The sequence below is a fragment of the Tyto alba genome, unplaced genomic scaffold, assembly GCF_018691265.1.
Source record: "Tyto alba isolate M040663 unplaced genomic scaffold, T.alba_DEE_v4.0 Super-Scaffold_40, whole genome shotgun sequence".
In the NCBI taxonomy this organism is placed as follows: domain Eukaryota; kingdom Metazoa; phylum Chordata; class Aves; order Strigiformes; family Tytonidae; genus Tyto; species Tyto alba.
In genome coordinates this window covers 50,107,416-50,129,635 of record NW_024881316.1, presented here as the reverse complement: position 1 = coordinate 50,129,635, position 22,220 = coordinate 50,107,416, and the positions used below count along the sequence as shown (strand labels likewise).

At 56.1% G+C, this 22,220-nt stretch overlaps 1 protein-coding gene across 1 annotated transcript; it reads left to right on the top strand.

Annotated features, from left to right (window-relative positions):
- Positions 1-513: 513 nt before the first annotated feature.
- Positions 514-6,668, top strand: FAM166C (family with sequence similarity 166 member C). Its single transcript, XM_032996715.2, has 4 exons — positions 514-598; positions 1,687-1,883; positions 2,159-2,271; positions 6,524-6,668. The coding sequence occupies exons 2-4, from the start codon at positions 1,749-1,751 to the stop codon at positions 6,666-6,668; spliced, it is 393 nt and encodes a 130-aa protein (XP_032852606.1). The 5' UTR covers positions 514-598; positions 1,687-1,748.
- Positions 6,669-22,220: the final 15,552 nt, after the last annotated feature.

Sequence of the window (22,220 nt, the reverse complement as noted above, 5' to 3'; positions counted from 1 at the left end):
ACGTATAATGGACATTCCTGGGAAAGCTGGGGGGTTTTGTTGCTGTATTTGTCCCGGAATGTTAATTGGGATCTTGCTGTCTGGCAGACAAATGAACCTGTGCTCCTACCTGGGGTGTCTGCTGGGCGTTAGCGCTGCCCCTGCAGCGGGACCGGGCAGGGACTGGGCTCAGCACGGGGAGCTGCTGGGGCCACCAAGCCCAGTCCCCCCAGGGACAGGCAGCAGCGCGGTGGTTTTATCCACATGAACTTCAAAAACAACCTCTGCAGCCTCCCTGGGGAGGGGGGGCACAAGGCACAGGACTCGGCAAGCCCCAGGGTCTCATTGACCAGGGGAGGCACTAAGTAGTTTGTCATTGATTTTCGCCTTCAATTATCTCCTGCCTTCAGCAGCTCTGTTTCCTCTGCCCTGGCAGCAAGGCGAAAGGGTTGCGTTTCCTCCTTTTTCCTTTAGATCATTCCTTTTCTTCTCCCGGCTTTTGCAGACTGATACAGCTCTGCGCTCAGGGCCAAGGTCTCCTGCGGCAGCTGAAACGCTGGTGTCAGGTTATAAGCAGAGCCTCTCAGACTGCAGCAGAATTAACTCCAACGCGCCTTGGGTGAGTTTGCTCGGCGAGAAGAAGCAGTTTCCACTGACTCCTGTGAAATGCGGCAGCGTCTTGGCACGCCGGGCTTTGCAGGAAAGCAGATTGCTCACGAGAAGCTGGGGGGACAATAATGACATATTGCCACATTTTAGGAGCGCACGGGGAGTTCTGTGAGCTCTCTGAGGTGGCTGAAGGGGTGAATGCGGTTTATTTTTTTACCACTCATTATTAGTGATAACTGGATTTCCAGCTCGGAGGGAGCTAAGGGAACAGCCAAATGATGTCTTTGGGGGGGCGGATGAAGTGGTAGAAATGCGTCTGTGCAGCCCTCCCCTGCTCTCAGGGCCAGCCAGCGCCGTGTCCTGATGAATTCCCTGCCCCAGGTTTTGGAAATGGGGCATCCGTGGGGCTGTTCCCTGACTACGAGAGGCTCCTGGTGGTTTTGTGGGAGGCAGCATGGTGGGGTGGAGGACTGGTCCCTCGAGATGCTCTGCAGCACCTCCCCATCTAGCCCTGAGCCCCCCGCGAGCTGCCCAGTGGGAATGAGTCGAGTTTGGTGCCACGTCCTCAGCCTGAATCCCCACGGTTTGGGGGGCGTGAGGCCACCGAGAGGCAGCTGGCCAAAACACACGCTGGCCTTTCCTGGATGCTGTGGGTCTGCGCGCTTGGAATAGAGGGGTCTCACTCATCCTCCTTTTTGCTGCTGATTTTCTGCCAGGAAAGGGACCGACTGCCCCCCGTTTCCACCCCTTGGGGGCATGACCAGCCGGGGATGGGGTGAACCCCGCTCTGCCGGCAGCGGCTCCCTGCCTGGGGCACCTCTGGAATGCAAGGAAGGGGGCTTAAAAAGAAAAATGAAAACTGAACGTGTCCTGGATCGCGAATCCACCCTTCCCTCCATCACCAGGGTCCCCTGAGCAGCAGTTTATCCTCAGCTGAAGTGCTGTGCATCAGATGTGGGGTTTTTTGCTGAAATGGGATTATTTAAACCCAGGTGCTGGCTCCCGCGGGTGTTTTGTAGAGAAGGGGAGGAGGAGGGAGCTCTCTCTGCTCCCCGAAAGCCCCAGCGTGGCCCTTGCTGACCACATTTCCCCCCGCAGGTATTGAAGCTACATCCCCCAAACCAGGGTTTTCCTTCGGGAACACCCGTGGGAACGCCACCATGAGGTACCCCCAGGGTCCCCAGCCCGTGACAGCGTGCCAAGCAGCGGGCCAGGACCCGTGCCCCCGCGCCCCCCCGCACACCCTGCACAGCCTGGACGGCGGCCGATCCCAGGAGCTGAACAGGTTTGATGAGGTGAGGAGCCAAATTTGGCGTGTTTGGGTGCTCGTAAAACCGAAACAAGCCCTGGGAGGGGAGGAGAGGGTGGGGGGATAATCCCAGGCGTCACGCGTGTGTCTGAGTCCGGGGCAATTTAGGAGCAGGGCTGTGACCGGCTTTTCTGCACGGTTAGAGGGGGCAGGTGATTGCCACGGGCTTTGCGATAGTAACCCCTGCAAAACCCTGGGGCAAACACGCCTGTGGAGCACTGAACTCAGCCGGAACGCCTCGACGTTGGTTTTTACCTGCAGCTGACCCAGCAGCACCGCGAGTTTTACCGGGACAAGAGCGGGACGCGGCACCTCGTTCCTTATTTTGTGCTGCCCTCGAAGGAGAAGGAGAGATATCCTCACCCGCTCGACCTGTGAGTGAAGACGTCCCTCTGGACAGTCCCTAGGACATGGTGGCACCCAATTCCCAGGGTTTGGGCTAGTGGGATGAAACTGGAGAGGTCTGGGGGAGGGTCAGCCCCACACCTGATCCTCCTTCTCTTCTTCACCCAAACCTTTCATCCTTGGAAGAAACCAGATTAACCTGAAAGAATTGGCAGGCAGCATGCCAGGATTCGAGGCTTTTTTCCCAACTTAGAAATCCCAGGGTTGTTTGTTTGTTAGTTTGGTTGGTTGGTTGTTTTTTTAAAGCGAGCATCCTCCTGGCTATGTGTTTGAAATCCTGGCTATTTATTTATTTCCAAGCTCTCGCAAAAACTGGAGCAGCACCCTGGGGTCTCTGTGTCCTGTCTCCTCCCTTCCTCATTGCTGTGAGATATCTCACAGCGTCTGCTGCTCCCTGGGACCTTTCCCACCACCAGCGTGGCAGAGGACACCTGGGGGCTGCAGCTGTTTTACTTGAACATTATACCAAAGTGGCCACTGGAAAAGGCATGGCTTTAGCCACCGAACATATGATCTGGGCAAAGACCCGGTTCTCTGGTGGCCACCCAAGCCATCACAAACAGATCTCCAAGTCACCATGGCCATAAATTTATGCAGGAACCCCAAACCCATCCCATAGCTACCTGCTGTCTCCCCATAGCCAGGCTGGGCTGGGCATGGGCAGTGCTGGGGCTCCTCTCCTCCCAACTGGTGGGGCCAGTCCTCCACTGACCAGGTACCTCCTCAATACGGGGTCCTGGAGAGGGGAGGAGGTCATAAAAACTGAAAGGCAAAAAATCCACACACACACACACACCCCCTTTTGTTATGGCTCAAATAGGCATTCATGGAAAAAGAGACATCAGTGAGTGAAGCTTCTGGGTATTCCTCATCCCTCCTGCCCTGGCTGATGGAGCAGAGGCTCAGAAAGGCGGAGCAGCCACCCCGGAGGGCAGCGCGTCGGTGTTGGTCCTCATCCAGCCCTCGGTGCCTCTCCCGGGAGGGTTTGGTTCGCTAGATCCTGCGAAGCTCTGCTCAGCACGCCCGCCGGCCCAGCTTCACAGCTTCTACGCCACCGGCCACGGCGGGGGCACTGAGAGCTCTTACAGATCTCCTCCCCGAGCCACTGGTGTCAGAGCAGCACGGGCGCCGCACCAAAATATCTGGCGTCGCCCCGAATGAAATCCTTTTGCTGGCGCATCCGAGGGCGTCCGGCGTATCCCCGGGCGGAGCTGCCGAGCAGGAGCGCGGGGGAGCGCTGTGGTTATGTTAGATATAAACCATCTTCTCCCCCACGCTGGTTTTTTTGCTGCTGGTCTGCACGTGGCAGCCCTGCAGCAAGGGGAATAAACCGCAGAGCCCCCCCGCGTGCGGCGACGTACTGATGCTGAAGTGGTGGTTGAAGGCTCCATTTAAGCTCCTTGTTGAAAGGTGGTGGCAGCTGTGCCCCCAGCACCGTGCTGGCATGCACAGGGGGATTGAGCAGCAACCCCCCCCCAAACACCCCAAACACCTCGCTGAGAGAGACACCGGGGAGCTTCTCCTCCTGGGGGGGGGGGGGGGGGGGTGTCCGAGCAGATGCTGCAGAAACTGGACCGTGGGAGGGAGTTTGTCAGCATCTCTAGGGCAGAAAGGTGGATAGGAGCAGATGTAGCACTGCTAAAACGTGGATTAGGTAGCTGGGTGTTCCTCTCCAGCACTGCAAGCACGATGGGTACGTTGGAGGTAGGCACAGCCCAGCACGGTGCCCCACCACCCTTTCGGATGGACACCCACGGCCCTGACAGCCCCCACCGCCCTGCTCAACCCTCCAAGGGCCAGTCTATAGCTCTCAACTAAGGCGGGTTACAGCTGGCATCCGAAATTCCCTCTTGCCTTGAGCTCTGAGCACAACACTGGCCTCCTGGGGTGATTACACCCGACCCAAAAGGGGCTGAAAATGCACCCGCAGCACTGCCAGCCCAGGACCGGGGGCTGAGCTGCGGTGGGAGGCAGCCGGAGCCAGACGCCAGCAGAAATACGTGGGTGCCCTCTAGTGCTATATTGCTGTGGCTCTACACGAGTGTAAAATCCAGAAAAAAAAAAACAAAAAAAAAACAAAAAAAAAAACACCAAACCTCCAGCCATCTTCAGGGGGCTTCGGGTAAAATATCTTCATATATTTTCCGTATAGCTGGCTGGATCTGCCCATGTTGAAACTTGTGTCCATTGCCACTCCTATCACTCTGCACCTCGAAATTCAAGGTGCATTCTTCAGCCTACTACATCTCTACATCCTCTAGATCCTCTCTTCTCTGCTACCTGCTCTTAGGTAGCAGAGATCTCCCTTTAAGATCCCCCTTTAATCTTTAATAAGATCCCCCTTTTCCTTCTCCTCTTGAGGCTGAACAACCCAACTCTCTGCCTCTCTTTGCACATCGACTCACAGACCGGTTTGGGTGGGAAGGGACCTTAAAGCCCCCCCAGTGCCCCCCCCTGACCTGGGCAGGGCCCCCTTCCCCCAGCCCAGGGGGCTCCCAGCCCCGTCCAACCTGGCCTTGAACCCTTCCAGGGAGGGGGCACCCACAGCTGCTCTGGGCACCCTGGGCCAGCGCCTCACCCCCCACACAGGGAACAATTTCTGCCTTAGATCTCACCTAAATCTGCCCTTTTTCAGTGCAAAACCATCCCCCCTCGTCCCATCCCCACCCCCTGACCCAGAGTCCCCCCCCACCTCCCCTGTCCCCCCTTTAAGCCCTGGGAGGCCACTCTCAGGGTCCCCCCGGAGCCTTCTCTTCTCCAGGCTGAACCCCCCAACTCTCTCAGCCCGGCCCCCCAGGGGAGCTGCTCCAGCCCCCCCAGCATCTCCGTGGCCTCCTCTGGCCCCGCTCGAGCAGCTCCAGGTCTTTCCTGCACTGGGGACCCCAGAGCTGGTTGCAGAACACCAAGTGGGGTCCACATCATGTGCCCCGGCCCCTCTCGGTGGCCCTTGCTGCAGTATGCCCGTGACTTCCTTGCACAGGGGACCCTCAGACCGGTCACAGCACTGCAGACACCAACTGGGGGCACTGGGTGCCCCCTCCTCCTCACTGGCCACTCACTCTTGCACAGCCCAGGAGGTGGTTGGACCCTCCTTGCTGCAGGATGGGCAGTCATGGTGGTGCTGTGTGCTGGGAGGTTGGCCAGCCCTGGAAGCCCCGGAACCTGCAAAATTTTGTGTGTGGAACTCAGAGAAGCTGCTTAAAATGAGAGATTAATTGATGGGCATGGGGCACTTTGTCCTGGCTGTGTGCTGTGGCTATCTAGGCTGGCTGAGATCTTATCAACCCTTTGCTGCCCAGCCAAAACAAACAGGAGTCGAGGAGGATGTCCTTCACCCACGACAAGGTGGAGAAATGTCTGGGATGAGGAGGATAGCTGGAAGTGGATGGAGTAAAACAGACACTGTTGGGGCAAAGGGCTCATCCCCCTTCCCAGAGTTTAGCTGGCAGAGGCCAAGGTCAGCCCTGGCGCTGATAAGAGCTGTTGTGAGCAGAGCTGGAGGCGGTGGCCAGCACCTCCTTTCCTTTGGGACCTGCTGTGAAGCTGCAGATGTACCACCAGCCCTCGCCTTTGCAGCTGTGCCACAGCTGGATCTGGGCTTGAGGCTCCCCCACTCCAATCTAGACCTGGGGCTGCGCTTGACCTCAGACCCACCTCACCATTGAGGGGCCCTTGGGCTCTGTCTGCCCCGGGTCAGTGTCTCCAGACCCGATCCTGACCCTGATTTGCTGCTACACACCCCGGCTCCTTGTTGCTGGGGTCCTTGCTGCTCCCTGACCCACGCCCAGAGAAATGATTCAACTTTCACCAGCTCCTGGAGGGACAGGTAACATGTTCCCAAAGGGGAACAAGCAGTGGTGGCCTTGAAAGTAATCTGTATTTTCCCCTCTATCCCTTCAAACACTTCCCCATCCCCAGGGCGCTTCGGGTGTGACTGAATCCACCCCGGGGGAATGCCAACAGGCAGAGCTGCCTCTGCGTGTTAATTAAAACGTGTGGCCTGGAGGCCAGGGGTTGCATCAACCCAGTGCAAAGTCAGATTGAACGCGCTCTCCTGGGGGGCCAGCGCTGCAAACTCGCCCGCTTTGGCAGCTCTGCGGGGGTGAACAGTGCGGGGGGGGGGGGCTGTGGGTGCCCTCGGAGCACACCCCTACGGCTGAGCCCTGCCTGCACCCCTGCCTGCACCTCCGTGACCATCCTTGCTGCTCTGCCCCTCCCCAGCCCACCGCTCAGCGCCAACATCTGCCGGCAATTGCTGCGAGCGTCACCCGTCAACCTGCGGACTTACCAGACCTTCCCCTCGGGGAAGAGGGTCACCTCCCAGGAGAGAGAGGTCCGAGACAGCTTTTTCGAGTATCGAGCCTAAGCGATGCCCTTGGTGGAAACCTGGTTTTCCAGCTGGGAGAAAAGCAACTGGAAAATAAAGGAGAGGGAGCTTCTTGCTGTCTCGGGCTTTGGGTGCCAAGGGGACCTGCCTGCATGCAGCAGGGATGCTCTTTTGCCCTGGCCTGCAAGGAGAGGGGGAAGTTGCCCACCACGCAGCTCCTCCTGCCCTTCGGGATGCTCAGTGAGCTGAAGAGAGATTGGGGACAGGCAAGGGATTCACGTTGTTTGATGGGGGTCACTGCCCGGCAGGTAAAATTCCCCCTCTCTGCCCCTGCCCACCGGGGTGTGGGAATGCAGCTCTGTCCCGGTCCGGGGTGGAGGAGTCACCCAGAGCCTTCTCACCTCTTCTGGGACAACTTCTGAAGCTTTGAAATGGTGGGGAAGAGCACATGGACTTCAGCGTAGTCACCAGTGACCTCAGATGGGGTGATGAGCCTGTGGACAGCACAAAATCACGCAGGGTGATGAAGACAAGGCTGAGGGATGGGTTTGCAACGGGTGGGTGGCTGGCAGGGGTCAAAAAAGCAAATCAGAGAGCAGGAATAATTAAGAGAAGAGAAGGAAGCAGAGCAGGCGGTACTGGGAGCTAAAGGGGGGGTTGCCTTCCCTGCTGCCTGGGCGGGGGGCGACCATCCTGCTTCCAGGAGATGGTGGAGAGGGAGAGGGTGAGATGCTGGAGCAGGAGAGGGTTCAGGGAAGGGCATCGGAGCAGCTGGAGGTCCACGTGGCATCCACAAAAGAAACAGCCATGCAAGGCAGAGCCCATCAGCCTGGAAAAGAGGATGGAGGGGCCAGGGCAGAGGGTTGGTGGGGTCGGTTGTCCACTGTCTCATCCCTCAGAAGAACTGAACAGGACCACAGGAGGTTACCACAGAGCAAACCCAGCGGGGTAAACCTACACCGCAGGAGATGCTGCACGCAGAAGAATTTGACGCGGTTTCAAGAAGCTACCAGTGAAATTGCTGGAAGAAAACTGCTCTCAGGATGACTGGCTACAAGGACAGTGAGTCTGGAGCGGGTGTGCTTTGCCGGGAGGAAGAGGAGCTTAAATTCCTCCACCCTTTGGGAGGGCTCATGGTCCCTGGAGAGTGTATTAGGAAGGGTTAAGCCATGCCAGGGTCGGTAGGACAGTGTCCCAGTGTGAGCAAGGGGCAGCACACAGCCTTAGCCCTGCTTTATTTATTTGAGAAGCCTTATTTTCTCCTGTTATTTTGGAAGTGGGCGGCATGGCACTGAGGGTGATGGCGGGGGCTCTGCCCCTGCATACCACCCATCCCTGAGGGGTCTGGCACCTCTGGGCTACCGGTGAGCCCCCTTGTAAGGGTGTCAGCCTGGGCCCTTTGCCCACGGGGCTGCAGAAGGGGTCCTGGCCCCTCTTCTGCACCATTACAGGCATAACTCCATCTCCTGCACCACCTGGGAGCTGCTGGGAGGGAGGGCAGAGGCAGGGGGGTCCAGCTCAGCCCCGGCGCTGCTGCCTTACGGGGGACGGGAGCAGCCTCACCTCCTCGCCCCACTTCCACCCCAGCCACATCCCCGGACTCGTTCCTACTCAGCTGGTCCCTCACCAGCCTCCTGTCTGACTCCCGTGCCTGGTACAAACCAAAAAAAAGCACCCCGGCAGCGAGGGGCTCTTTGTAGCAGCTATTTTGGAAACCCAGAGATGTTTTGGGATTTTTTTTTTTGGTAGCTTTTTATTGACTTTTTCCCCCCCACTTGCTGACATCTGAAGTGAAATAACCCTTTTAAACTTATCTCCTCATCGCTCCCCAGCCAGCACTTTTCATCCAGTTAGGCAAGCTGATGGGGGCTAACTACTGCAGCACTTCAAAAGCTCGGGTTTAACACACCGAGGAAAGTCCTCATGTATTTTCGTGCATTACTAAAATCACTTTAAACTCCTGTCAGGTCATCATTCACGGTGAGACAGACTTGTGCATGCTTTTTAGGGCTTGTTCCTTGGCCAAGATCAACCACGCAGCATTTACAGGGTGGGGGAGGATGAGGGCAGCAGCCACAAAGAAGAAAGTCGGTGGTGCAAAGGCCAAACAGCAAGAAACCGCTCTTTATTTGAACTATAAGACACAATTCATTAATAGCATCATTTCCACCAAATTTCATTTGTCTCCCTGGAAGAGCTTTGCATGGTGAGCCTGGTGTGGCTGCTGAGGTGTCCCAGGGAGGTTCTTGGCTGGGTGCTGTATGATACGATGGATCCCTGAATTAAACAAGAGGTTTGAGAGCTTTAGCGTGGAGATCCAGGCTGGGTGGAGGTCAGCAGCTCCCAGGGGTCACCCCTTGCAGGTCCAGGACCCGATCCCGAGAGACAGATCCCTTTAGGCAACGCGGAGAGATGCTGCAGGAGTGGGGACGGGGCATCTGCCCACCCACCTGCGTGACACAGGGGGGGGCTGTGGGGATCTCGGCCCTCAACCCCCTCCTAGGAGCTGTCTCTGGGGGGGCTGCTGGGGTTCATGGAGCACCCCAACATGCTCTCCCCAACTCACAGCTCCCCGCCGGGGTGGAGGAGACCAAATCCTCCTTCTCTAATGGCTCCGGACTGCAGCCAACTCAGAGTGTAACATTTTAGATGCCAAGTGAGGACTTTTTTTGCCTTTTGATTGCCTTTTCACACTCTTGTGAGACTCCTCTGCAGCTCCTCACCACCAGCCTGGGCCCCTCAGCATCACCAGCCCCCTCCCTGAAGATGCTGGACGAGCTCCACAACCCTGTCCTTGAAGCTCCCTGGAGCTCCCCTGCACATCAAAGCTGGTGCTGCAAATAAAACTCTCTTTATTTTCTTTGATCTGGCCAAGACTTCCAAGCTGAACTCATCCTTCCAGCCACGCCGGCACACAGAGAAACCCCCCCTGGTCTTTAATTCATGCACGGCACGGTCCAAGCACCAAACCCTACAAGGTGGCTCCCCATCATGGGGAAACCTCTCCCTCTTCTCCCCAGTCCATGAACCGTGGTGGCAGAAGACACAGAGCCCAAGGGTTACCAAACCACGTCCATCACCACGTCCCCCCAGGAAGGGCTGCCTGGCAGGGAGCTGGCAGAGGAGGTGATTTTACCACAAATACCCGACGCAGGGTCTATTTTTAGCCTGGGACATGCTTTGTCATTGCCTAGCCCGTCCCCAAGTGCTGCGCCGTGGTATGTGGATCCGGTGCCTGGCAGGACTGACCTGCAGGCAGGGAGAAGGAGGTTGCCTGAATACACCCTGCAGGGTTTAAGTCCAGGAAAGCAAATGAAAACAGATGCAAAGGAATCCCACGGTGAAGAAACCTTCCCGAGGACATCAAGGGGGGGGTTTCCAAGCTCTAAACCATGCTGGCAACTCTTGCGTCCAGTGTAACGGAGGCAAGAGCTGTTCCAGTCGCTCTCCTGGCTCCTTCTCCCTCCACCTCCCCAGCACTCTCGTGAAGGCATCAAGAACGCCTTGGCCTTTCCAGGAGATATTTTGAACAGCCAGTTCTGGTGACCCTGTTTCAGTAGCCCTTTAATGCAAAGAGAAATGGAGATATTTTCGGCATGTGAGCACCTGAACCCGCCCAGCAGCGCAGACAATCCTTGCCACGTTTCTGGATGTCTCTAATAGGAAATGTTGAAGGTAGGGGAAGGTGAAAACCCTTTTGCAGCGTCACCTTGCACAGACCTTCCCTCTTGCAGCTGGAGAATTAGGGTGAATTATCGGTGTGTTTAGTCCATGCCCCCTCCCCAGAGCTCTTGCACCCGTGGTATCTGCTCCCCATCAGCCCAGGAGGGTGGCTTCATCTCCCCTCCCTCTTCCCAAGTGGGGCAGATCCAGCAAACAGCCCCGTTTTCTGGTGTTTCCCCCGTTGCACAGGGCTTTGGGGCTGCAGCAGCAGATGGGCTGGCAGTCTTGGTGAGCTGAGGGATAACACAATCCTGATGAAGCACGTGGCGGGATTTTTGGCCCTTGGGAGCTGTACAACTCTCCTTAGGACAAGAAGAAAACGAAAACCACCTCAGGTTTATACCCTTAAAGCCTCTCTCAGGGCTTCTGCAGCTTTCCTGTGCTCATCGGGCTTTTGATGATCAGGTCCTGTTGTTCTGCAGCCCGAGCATCTCGCGGGCAGGGCCAGAGCGAGGGGGGAGACCCAGTTGTTGGGGTGATGGAAGGACCCACCCCCTCCCAATCCATTTCTAGTTTCCAAAGAAGATACCTGTCCTGCAGCAGGGCGTCTGTCCTGCTGTGACTGGGGCTTTTTTTCCCTTTTTCTTCTCCCTTTAGAGGGCACCAGCAGCTTGTAAACTGTGCTCTGTGGTCCCTGGCAGCGTGGTCAGGCAGAAGGTGGGTTATGGGGGACACACACACACGCCCCCCCCCCCCCCCCCCCCCCCAAGTCCTTTGGGCTGGTTTCTGAGCTGGCCACTTGCATGGACACCAAATCTGCTTCGCTGCACCCCACCTCAGTTTCCCCTGTCATCTCTGTCGCTGGTTCCAACCAGGGACTTCCCTGGGCGTGGGGGGAGCCTGAGGCACCCAGATTCTGTGGGGACCGTGCATGCTTGTATGGGACCTGCATTCGGGGTTGGGGTGATTTACAGGGCAAAGTAGAAATAATGGGGTGCCTCCTGCCCGGGCAGCAGAGCTGGCGCAGGGACAAGCTCCCTTTTGGCAGAGAAAACGCTGAAGTTTGCAAAACCCGGCTGCATTTTCCAGCTGCTTTGGCTCCCAGCCCTCCGAGATGGCGTTGCTTGTCTGCAGGGATCTCTCCGGGATCCAGGCGCTTGGGGAGAAGGGAGAGCTCCAAAGTCCCCACGGGGCTGTCACCCTCTGGAGCCTGGGGACTGGGATGGCTCAGCCGTGTCTGGAATTCAAACCCACCACCCCAGTAAGGCTGTTGCCCATCCCTGGCACGGTGGGATGGGATTTGCCTTGGCAGTGCAAGTGGATCCGGGTTGTCATGTTCTGCTGGAAGAGGTAACCCCAAATTCCATGGAGTGATGGGGAGGGAAGGAGAGGAGGAGCAGGTGGTAGGTTAGTAACAAAGGCTTGAGGCATCCCCTCTGCAGCAAAAGCCGAGGGTGGGATATGAAGATGGGCTTGAAATAGCCTGAGATGGCTGGAGCTTTGGGGAGAAAATGTGTTCAAAACCAGCCCTGCAGGAGTGAGAACCTCCCCACGTTGAGCCCCCCCCTGGAAATCCCACTGGGCTGACCCCAAGCAGCTCCCTCGGGGTGGGGGGGTGTGGGGTCTGTGTTACCTGCAGACCCCATTAGACATCAGAAACCTGTTGGGGGGTGTCCCATGAGGAGGGGCACCCTGCGCAGGGACCATGTACCTCCCTGAGCAAGCGCCACTGGAGCCAAGCTGGAGATCTTGGGGTTGGGGGTTCTGGGAGCAGGTTCCCCATCCCAGTTTGCTCCGCAGCGAGGCCGGGCAGAGCCCCAGGGACCTGGCCCAGGCACCAGCGAGAGTTCACTGAACCTGAGATACTGAAAAAAAAAAACCAAACCAAAACAAAACAAAACAAAACAAAACAAAAAACACACACAAACAAAAACCAAACCAAACCAAACCAAACCAAAACAAAACAAAACAAAACAAAACACATGGAGCTCCAGGGACTGGCATTTTCCAAAAGAATTTTACTTCGCTGGAAAAACTCCAACCATCAAAAGGATGATGTGGGGATAAAATCCAAAGTGTCAGGGAGGACTATATAAGGCGGTGCGGAGATGGTACTATGTCATCAGTCATTAAAACACGCTAGGGAGCTCAGAGGTGCTCTGCTACAACAGAAATTTGAGGGCTGTTGCCTCAAAGGCTACACTGGTGTCACTGGGAGCCCCCAGTGATTTCCAGACCCAGGAGCGGCACCGCTGGCTGGTGGGAATCACCACCAGGTTCAGGAGGAGGAACGTGGTCGTGGTCACAGCGTTGATGGGGAAGAGACACCCACCGACGGGGACTGTGCAAGTGTCACTGACACGCGTGGTCTCCAAAGAGGGGGAAATCCTCATTAAACCAAAGGGACATGCCAAGCGCTCTCCTGAAGCTCTAGGGAAGGGGACAGCAGCTCCTCCACGCTGCAGGGGAAGGTGAAGGTGCTCCTCCACCCTGAGCGAGGTCGCGTGGCTCTAGGATGGGTCTCACCCACGGCGAGGACCGTTTCCCATTTCTCATCTTCAGGTAGCCCCGAGCCTCTGGACCTCACACCCTCCTGAGCTGCCCCTTTTCCAGGTGGAAGACCCCTGCTCTGCCCTTCCCCCTGCCATCAAACACAGCTTTCCTGGGGGCGTGCTTTCCAGAGCCACACGACACTCCCAAACACGCAGTTGGAAGCAATGTCCTCCTTTGACACCCCCAAAACACACGGCTGGAAGCGATGCCCTCTTTCGACATCCCCAAACTCATGGTTGGAAGCAATGTCCTCCTTTGACACCCCCAAACGCACTGTTGGAAGAGATGTCCTCCTTTGACACCCCAAAACACACAGCTGGAAGTGATGTCCTCCTTTGACACCCCCCAAAACGCACAGCTGGAAGGGATGTCCTCCTTGAACATCCCCCAAACGCACAGCTGGAAGTGATGTCCTCCTTTGACACCCCAAAACACACAGCTGGAAGTGATGTCCTCCTTTGACACCCCCAAAACGCACAGCTGGAAGTGATGTCCTCCTTTGACACCCCCCCAAAACACACAGCTGGAAGTGATGTCCTCCTTTGACACCCCCCAAAACGCACAGCTGGAAGGGATGTCCTCCTTGAACATCCCCCAAACGCACAGCTGGAAGTGATGTCCTCCTTTGACACCCCCCCAAAACACACAGCTGGAAGTGATGTCCTCCTTTGACACCCCCAAAATGCACAGCTGGAAGTGATGTCCTCCTTTGACACCCCCAAAACACACAGCTGGAAGTGATGTCCTCCTTTGACACCCCCCCAAAACGCACAGCTGGAAGTGATGTCCTCCTTTGACACCCCCAAAACGCACAGCTGGAAGTGATGTCCTCCTTTGACACCCCAAAACGCACAGCTGGAAGAGATGTCCTCCTTTGACACCCCAAAACACACAGCTGGAAGTGATGTCCTCCTTTGACACCCCCAAAACGCACAGCTGGAAGGGATGTCCTCCTTGAACATCCCCCAAACGCACAGCTGGAAGTGATGTCCTCCTTTGACACCCCCAAAACACACAGCTGGAAGTGATGTCCTCCTTTGACATCCCCAAAATGCACAGCTGGAAGTGATGTCCTCCTTTGACACCCCCAAAACACACAGCTGGAAGGGATGTCCTCCTTTGACACCCCCAAAATGCACAGCTGGAAGTGATGTCCTCCTTTGACACCCCCCCAAAACGCACAGCTGGAAGGAATGTCCTCCTCTGACACCCTCAAACTCAGGGTTGGAAGTGATGTCCTCCTCCTCCTCTCACTCTTGCCTTCCTGAGAACCCCTAACGTGGGGTTTGCCCTCGAGCCTGGGCCCCTCTCCAAGCTGTCGCAGCGTGGCTAAAGCCCGTGGTGGCTCTCTCTTTCCCTTGTGGATTTTTTTGCACTCGTCAATGTTGAATTTCATGACTGATCTCAGCCTACTGTGAGAGTTCCTTCTTCACCTTGCCGGGCTGCAGGCTGGGTTTGAGTGTCCCAGCCCACTCGGTGCCACTTTTCCATGTTACCTATGAGTGCTGCTGGGCACAGAGCTGTGGAGAGCCCCACCAGCAGCTCTTCTCTGCTGGGAAGAGGACCCATGCCCACCCCTTGCTCACTTCCAGCAGCTCTGAAGCTGCAGGAGGACACCCCAGCTCATCCACGTGGCTTTAACAGCCTCTGCTGTGGGTCTTGGTCAAACCCACCCGGAAAATTGGAGCATACCCTGAGTTCTAGCAGAGATTCCTGCTTTTCACTTAGGCACAGAGAGAAACTGAGGGGAGAAAGGGAAGGAAAACTCTTCATTGCTCATCTTATTCCTTTCATCCCTTCAATCATAGGTTGCTCCGAGGGGTGGTAGATGCCCCCTCCCTGGAAGGGTTCAAGGCCAGGTTGGACGGGGCTGGGAGCCCCCTGGGCTGGGGGAAGGGGGCCCTGCCCGGGGCAGGGGGGGGCACTGGGGGGGCTTTAAGGTCCCTTCCCACCCAAACCCTTCGATGACTTTATGATCCACCACAACAGAGATGTCAGGGATAAAAGTCACAGTTGTTTACTGCTCTCTTCCCACCCTCCAGCATGGCCTGATAATTAAGTCAGGCTCAGTGTTTTGCAAATGCAGGTTGATTTTGTCCAGACCCAGCTTAGCTCTGAGCAAGCCTTCTGTCAAACCGCCTCTCCCTCTGACCACCGCTGCCCCTTTCCCACCTCATCTGCTCCCAGATCCCACTTCAGACCCCGCTGAAGGTGGGGGTCCCCCCTCACCATCAGCCCGGGCATCGGCTGGCACAGATTTAACCAGGTAAAGTTTAACCCAGGTCGGCACCCGCCCTTAGAGCCCCAGCTCCTGGCCTGCCGTGTTCTTCCAGCTACAGAAACGGGCAGGTGGGTGTTTACGGGACCGATCTGATGCTCTTTATCATCTTTGACAACTTCTTTAATCTTTCCGTGCTCCGGCTCCACAAGCCAGTGACACTGGCTTTTCCCCACTTTCCCATCTTTTAGTCTGGAGCTTGTTCGGACTAGAGATGCGTTTTATTGTATATCCAGCCAGCCAGCAGCACAGAGCGCGCTGGGCGTTAGGCAGGGCTGTTAGATACTTGCATAAAACAGACGATCCGTAATAACGAAGTGTTTGTTTTTCTGACTCCCAACGTGAAAAAAACAAAACAAAACAAAATAAAACAAAACAAAACAAAATAAAACAAAACAAAACAAAACAAAACAAAAAAAACCCACAACCAAACCCTCTCTGCCTTCTGCCTCCAAATCCAGTTGTACAAAGGCAAACCAGAGCTGCTCCCTGCCAGTGCTGGTGTGCTCAGAGCCGGGTTATCTGCATAAACAATCAAGGCAGGCGAGCGGGAGCTGCCTGCGGGAGCCCTCCGTCCTGCTATTATGGGAACACGCACGGTGGTGTCTTCTCTCTTGTCTGTTTGGCGGGTAATGACTGCGGAGGCAGCCCGGGGAAATGCTCGCTCGAGCGTTTTATAGCCCTCCTGAAATGCAGAGTGTTGGTCTGAAATGATCCACGGCAGGCGCGCGGTCAGGCTCGGGCTGTCCCCTGCTCGCTCTGCGCCGGGGATGCTGCAGGAATAAATAAGAAGTGGGGGAAGGCTCAGCGCTGGTCCTCTCGCCTCGGAGGGGAGGAGGGGGCTGGTTTTATTTCCCAAGGGGAAGATTTCTGCTGGGGGGTGGGGGGGAGGGACCTCAAATTCCTGCCTGCAGGAAGGGGATTTCTGCAGATCCAGGAGAAACCCCTCCAGCCAGGAGCCTGTTGAGTGAGTGGAAGGCAACGGGACGCATCCTGCACCTCCTCAACCTGGGGGTTGTTGCTGGCTCTGCAGAGGGGGGACCCCGCTGCTCTGGAGCCTCCTCACCCCGTGGGAGGGGACCCCCAGCGCGGAGCAGGATCTGTCCCCAGCGTGTGCAGTGGGGATATCCTCAGCAGCGTTACTTTTTGGGGCAGGAGTCACCCGAATTTGTTCCAACGGCCACTTCAGGAGGAGGTAAATCACACCCAGGAGGCATCTCTTTGTCCCCACCACCTGGAAAGACACCTAAAGCTGGGCTGTCACGCTTGGCCACGCTCCCAGCAGCGTTTGTGAGCCACCTCTCTGCCACAGCTTGCCTGGGTGAGTCCCATCCCATCCGCCTTCTTCACCAGGACATCAAGATGTTGTCCCAAAGGGACAAAAAGCCCTTCATGTGTCCTGCTGGCAAGCAGGAGAGGGCTGCAGAGCCACCTTACCGAATGTGAGGGTGGGGCAGGCCAGCACTTTGCAGGGGTAAGCAACCGTCCAAGGACAGGACTGGGACACACGGAGGGGGAAAGCTGTGTAGGAAATGGCCAAGGAGCTGGGCTGGCTGGTGAGTGGCCTTGGATGCTGTAGGATCTTCAAGAACCTTGCAGGAATCCTTCTGCAGTGGGTGACACCAAGTTCATTACCTGCAATTTAAGAAGGATGTGAAGGTCCTTGAATCAGGGACGGGGAATGGCCCCAAGCTGCGTCAGGGGAGGTTTAGATTGGACATGAGGAAGCATTTCTTTACCGAGAGGGTGGTCAAACCCTGGAACGGGCTGCCTGGAGAGGTGGGTGATGCCCCAAGCCTGTCAGTGCTTAAGAGGCATTTGGACAATGTGCTCAATAACACGCTTTAACTTTTGGTCAGCCCTGAAGTGGTCAGGCAGTTGGACTAGATGATTCTTATAGGGCCCTTCCAGCTGAAATAGTCTAGTCTAGTCTAGTCTAGTCTAGTCTAGTCTAGTCTAGTCTACCCTCTGGTTTGGAAGAGGACATGCACCAGGAGGATGGAATGCAATGGAGCAGCATGAAAGCCACTGGGCACCTTGGGAAGAGGTTGAGTGAGGGGATGCTGAGCCTGTTCATCTCTCAGGAGAGCAAGGGAAAAACCTTTCTTCATGATGGAGGGAGAAGCTGCTCCTGCAGCAGGAAGGGGTGCATAGGATGACTTCCCAAGCACCCTTCGAGCCCTATTTTTCTTCGGTTTTATGATTCTGGCACATTCCTGAGTCTGGAGGGAGAAATGAAGAGGGCCAAGCAGATAAAAGGGAAGAGGCTGGATTGCCTGGTAAGCAAACAACAGAGCAACACGCTATAGAGGGGTCTCCAGCAGGTGTTTTGGTGGCCCAGCAAGATGCTGCTGCCATCCCAGATCCCAACAGTGACATGAACCAGACCGTCCTGGCAGACTTTGAAGCTGGCCTTCAACTCCTTTGGTTTGAAAACCCATTTTCTTACAAAAGATCCTGTGGCCTGGACAGCGTTCCCCACTGCAGGGATAACTGGGTTTTCCTGCCAGCCTGGCAGGGCACAGCAGACCCTTGGAGATTTTCTTGTGAAGTCCAAGAAAGCTATTCCCAAGGGAAAATTCCTTGTGGAGTATGACTTGTGGATTGTGGGCATCAGCCACAGGAGCGCAAAGTCCTCGCACTTGGTCAAGGGGAAAAGAAATACTATCAAAATAGGATCAACTGGGCGATTTTTAGCCTCAAATTTGTCCATTTTTTGGTACAAAGCACCTTCATGACTTTGACATGCCAAGCTCTGGTCAAAGATCACACAGAGGAGCACAGGCACAAATCTGAGCAATGTGGGGAACTGTGTTTTTAAAGTGCCTTCCGTTGGTTTGGAGATGTGAAAATTGTGTAAATGTTTGGTTTGCTGGTTTGAAGAGGAAGAGAAGGCAGGCTGCACTCAGAGGTGAGATCACCCATCAGCTCTTTGGAGATGTCTGTGCTCACAGGTCCAATTGGCCTTTCCAGAGCCACCTGGAAATCACCCACCGCATCTTCCTTCACACTCTCCAGCTGAGGGTTTCAGGGACTAAACCTGCAGCTCCTTCACAATTCTGATAGAAGATGAGGACTTGAACTACATGATCTTCAAGGTCCCTTCCAGCCCAAACTGTTGGGGAAATGTATTGCAGGTGAAAACCACAGGTGGGGGATGCCTGCACTGACAATGCAGAGGGACCAGCTGGGTTCATTGATACTTGCTGAGATGATTTAGCAGGGCCAGAGGAGGCCAGGAAGATGCTGGGGGGGCTGGAGCAGCTCCCCTGGGAGGCCGGGCTGAGAGAGTTGGGGGGGTTCAGCCTGGAGAAGAGAAGGCTCCGGGGAGCCCTTCGAGTGGCCTCCCAGGGCTTAAAGGGGGGACAGGAGAGGTGGGGAGGGACTCTGGGTCAGGGGGTGGGGGTAGGATGAGGGGGGATGGGTTTTGCACTGAAAAAGGGCAGATTTAGGTGAGAACTAAGGCAGAAATTGTTCCCTGTGCGGGGGGTGAGGCGCTGGCCCAGGGTGCCCAGAGCAGCTGTGGCTGCCCCCTCCCTGGAAGGGTTCAAGGCCAGGTTGGACGGGGCTGGGAGCCCCCTGGGCTGGGGGAAGGGGGCCCTGCCCGGGGCAGGGGGTGGCTTTAAGGTCCCTTCCCACCCAAACGATGCTGTGATGGATGATTTCAGGCCTCTGCTGAGGCTGCAGCAGAGCGGGGAGATGTGCCATCGGGCTGCGGGGAAGCGTCTGCGCTCACAGCCGTGCACGGCATGGCAGAGCTTCCTCTCTGCTAGAAAATAAACTAACGATCAAATCAGGAAAGGCTCATTGCTAAGAGCCAGCGGGAGTCCTGGCTGCTGGGAAGGGGCTGCAAAAAAAAATCGGTGAGCAAAGTGTCGTGGTTTAGGCCTGGTTGGCAGCCAACCACAATGCAGCACCTCTCTCTCCCTTCCCCTCCGGCAATGAGAAGGGACAGAGAGCCAGGCTTGGGGTTCGAGATAGGACTGGGATGGGGAAAAATCCCCCTTTTATGATCGTGAGCAAAAGGCAGACTCGTTAGGGGAAGAAAAAAAAGAACATACATTTATTACAGACACTAACAACACTTAACAGATAGGACAGTGAGAAGCATTGCCACATCTTGAGAACACCTTCCCCCCACCCCTCCCTTCTTCCCGGGCTCAGCTCTGCTCCCGATATCTCTACCTCCTCCCCCAGGGGCACAGGGGCAGGGAATGGGGGGTGCAGTCAGTGCTGCCACTTCCTTCATGTTCGGTGAGGGGAGTGTCCGGAACTTGTTCCTCCTGCTCCATCGTGGTCCCCCTCTCACAGGAGACAGTCCTCCACAAACTTTCTCCGACTTGAATTCCTCCCACGGGCCGCAGCGTTCCCCACACTGCTCCGTCATGGGTCACTAACTCCCTCCGACTGGATTCCCTCCCACGGCTGCAGCCCTTCCCGAGCTGCTCCGGCGTGGGACTCCCCCGCATGCTGCAATCCTCCCAGCGCTGAATTACAGCAGCGGGGCTGCCTTTTCCCATGAGACCCCGGCCTTCTTCGGGCACAGAACTTTGATCATCTGAGCAGGAGCCACAGGCCATAAATCAATGTCTGCTCCACCGTAGATCTTCATGGGTGGCAGGGGGGGCCGCCCTGCCGTCTCCCCACAGGATACAGGGGGGTCTCTGCTCCGGCACACCTCCCCCCCTCCTTTCTCCCTCCGTTCCCCACTGACCTTGGTGTTCATGCAGCTGCAGCAACTCCTCCTCACCAGTCCCACTGCCCGTCACCACGTCCCTTCTTAAATACGTTCTCGCAGAGGTGCAGCCGATTGGCTCAATTTCCCAAACAGAAGTGGAGCTGACTTGGAGCTGGGGGAGCTTCGAGAAGCTTCTCCCAGGGGGCCGCCCCGATAGCCCCCTCCCCTGCCACCAAAAAACTCCACCACTCACTCAAACCCAGGACAAAAGAGGCATTGCTCAGTGTGAGCGGGTCGGGGCTGAACGTTTTCCTCTCTCCCCTCAGCCTGAAGAAGCGCGGCCTCGGGATGCTCCAGGTGAGCGTTTCCCAGAGGCAATGTGCTCTTCGGGGCGAGAATCCCCCGAGGCAGCAGGGCTGGGGGCTGGTGATGCTCCCACCCGTGGAGGGGGATGCTGGTGGGACCCCTGTGCTGACTGTCAGGGGCGGGGGGGGGGGGGGGGAGAGGCAGCACGTTTTGGGGGAAGCCACGATCGTGCCACGCTCACGACGCTCCTCGGCGACACGCCACCGGCCGTCACGGTCACGGAGGTAATCTCAGCGGTGCCGCTGGACGGGGAAAAAGCACGAAGCCTGCCACGGCTCGGCGTGTTTACAGAACTCCAAATGTCAAGTGGCGAAAGGGGAAACAGCGGGGAGGGATATTAAAACACCAGCTAATTAGCACGAGCTCTCAGGCAGCGCGGGGGTGACCGTGGTGACATGGTGCGTGGGACGGCTGGCACATGGGGGGGGGGGGGGCGAAACCTGCCTGGCGCCTGTCCCGGGAGGTTTCGGCATCGCTGAGCTTGGTTTTCCCCTGAGCTGGGGGGGCATTGGGCAGGCATGTGGCTTTGCCTGGCACCAAGCATCTTGGCCCTTGAATAAACAGCTTTATCTGCGGTCTCGCTCAGCCCCGCCGGGTTCCGGGGGGTGGGGACGGTGATGCTGCCGGTCCCCGCGGAGCCGGCGGGGATGCAGGAATGGGGCAGCTGCCCCCAAACCTCTCCAGGACGGTGGGGAGGGAGACCCGCTCTGAGCTCCCCCCGGAGCAGGATCCCACAAACCCAAACCTCAACCGATATCCAAAATGCAAAATAATGCCCTAAAACACACCCTTCTGTGTCATCCCCCCCCCGCCCCGTTTATGCACACGAGGATACGGCGCTCCTCCCGTTTTTTCACATTTCTTTTAAGGCCTCTGAGAGCTCTTCGCTCTTAAAACATTTGTTCCAGGAGCTTGTAAAGTTGAGCTGTGAGATTTGTGCAGCCCGTCATGCAAAGAACTTCAATTAAACATGTGAAAGTCAAACACACTTGGTGTAATTCAGACTGACAGTGTATCTAAATATATTTAGTTCCTGGCTTTTAATTAAGTCCTCCAGAGCAATTGTCTGATTCCTTAAGCACGACTCAGAATTTCTCCTTTTTGATGTTTTGCTGTTCCTTGGGACGGAGGAGCGTGTTTCCTGCACGGATATTTGCATTTGTGTGATTTCACTTATTTTAAGTCCCAGACAGGTGATGGATGCTCATGACGTCAGGAGGAAACCTGGATGGGTCCCAACAAGAGATTCTCTCCTATTATAGAAACAGCAAGGTTGCTTATTTTTTGCCTTTCAAAAGAAACAATGTGGTTTTGGGTTTTTTTGGTTTTTTTTTTTTTAACAATCATAAATATTCCAGAAATGAACCATCAGCACTGAAAACCCCTGCAGAAACTCCACGGAGATGCTTCTGAGATGGGCGCAAGGGAGACATCTCACTGCGGTTTGCTTTGGTCCATGGCTGGAGTGGGATGAGGGCTGGAGAAACGCCTCCAGAAAGGGTCACCACCCCCCGAAGCAAGCTGTCCTCAGATGCTCCTCTCTTGCCTCAAAAAGCAAATTTGTGGTATTAAGTGAAATAACAGTATTAAATGAAACCCATTTCTTCCCCCTTGCATGTGCCCTGCTTTCCTCTAATCAGTGTAATCCCTGTAATTACACAATTAGAGCACTAGAAATCGGTGATGGCAATTGTTAGACCCTTGTCAGGATTTCTTGGGCTCCAGGACGGGCTCGTGCCTGGCTGTCCCGGGGCGCTGCTGGGGTCTGGACAAAGGCATCCTCTTTTCCAGTATCTCCCAGTTGCTTACTGGGGCTGGGACTTTGCTCGGGAACCACCGTGTCTCACTGTGGGCTCACAGTGAACATCTGTCTCCCACCCCCCCGCTCCATGCCATCTGTCCTGTGGAGGGGAAGTAATTAAATGAGACTGCTCATTAATATGTCCTTGATGCTACAGCACCCTGGGAAAGGAGAAACCTCATCCCTAACAGGGGCGTGTAATTATATCCCAGCACTGAGAGTGGCACAATTTTAGGTGCAAGGCTTGCACGT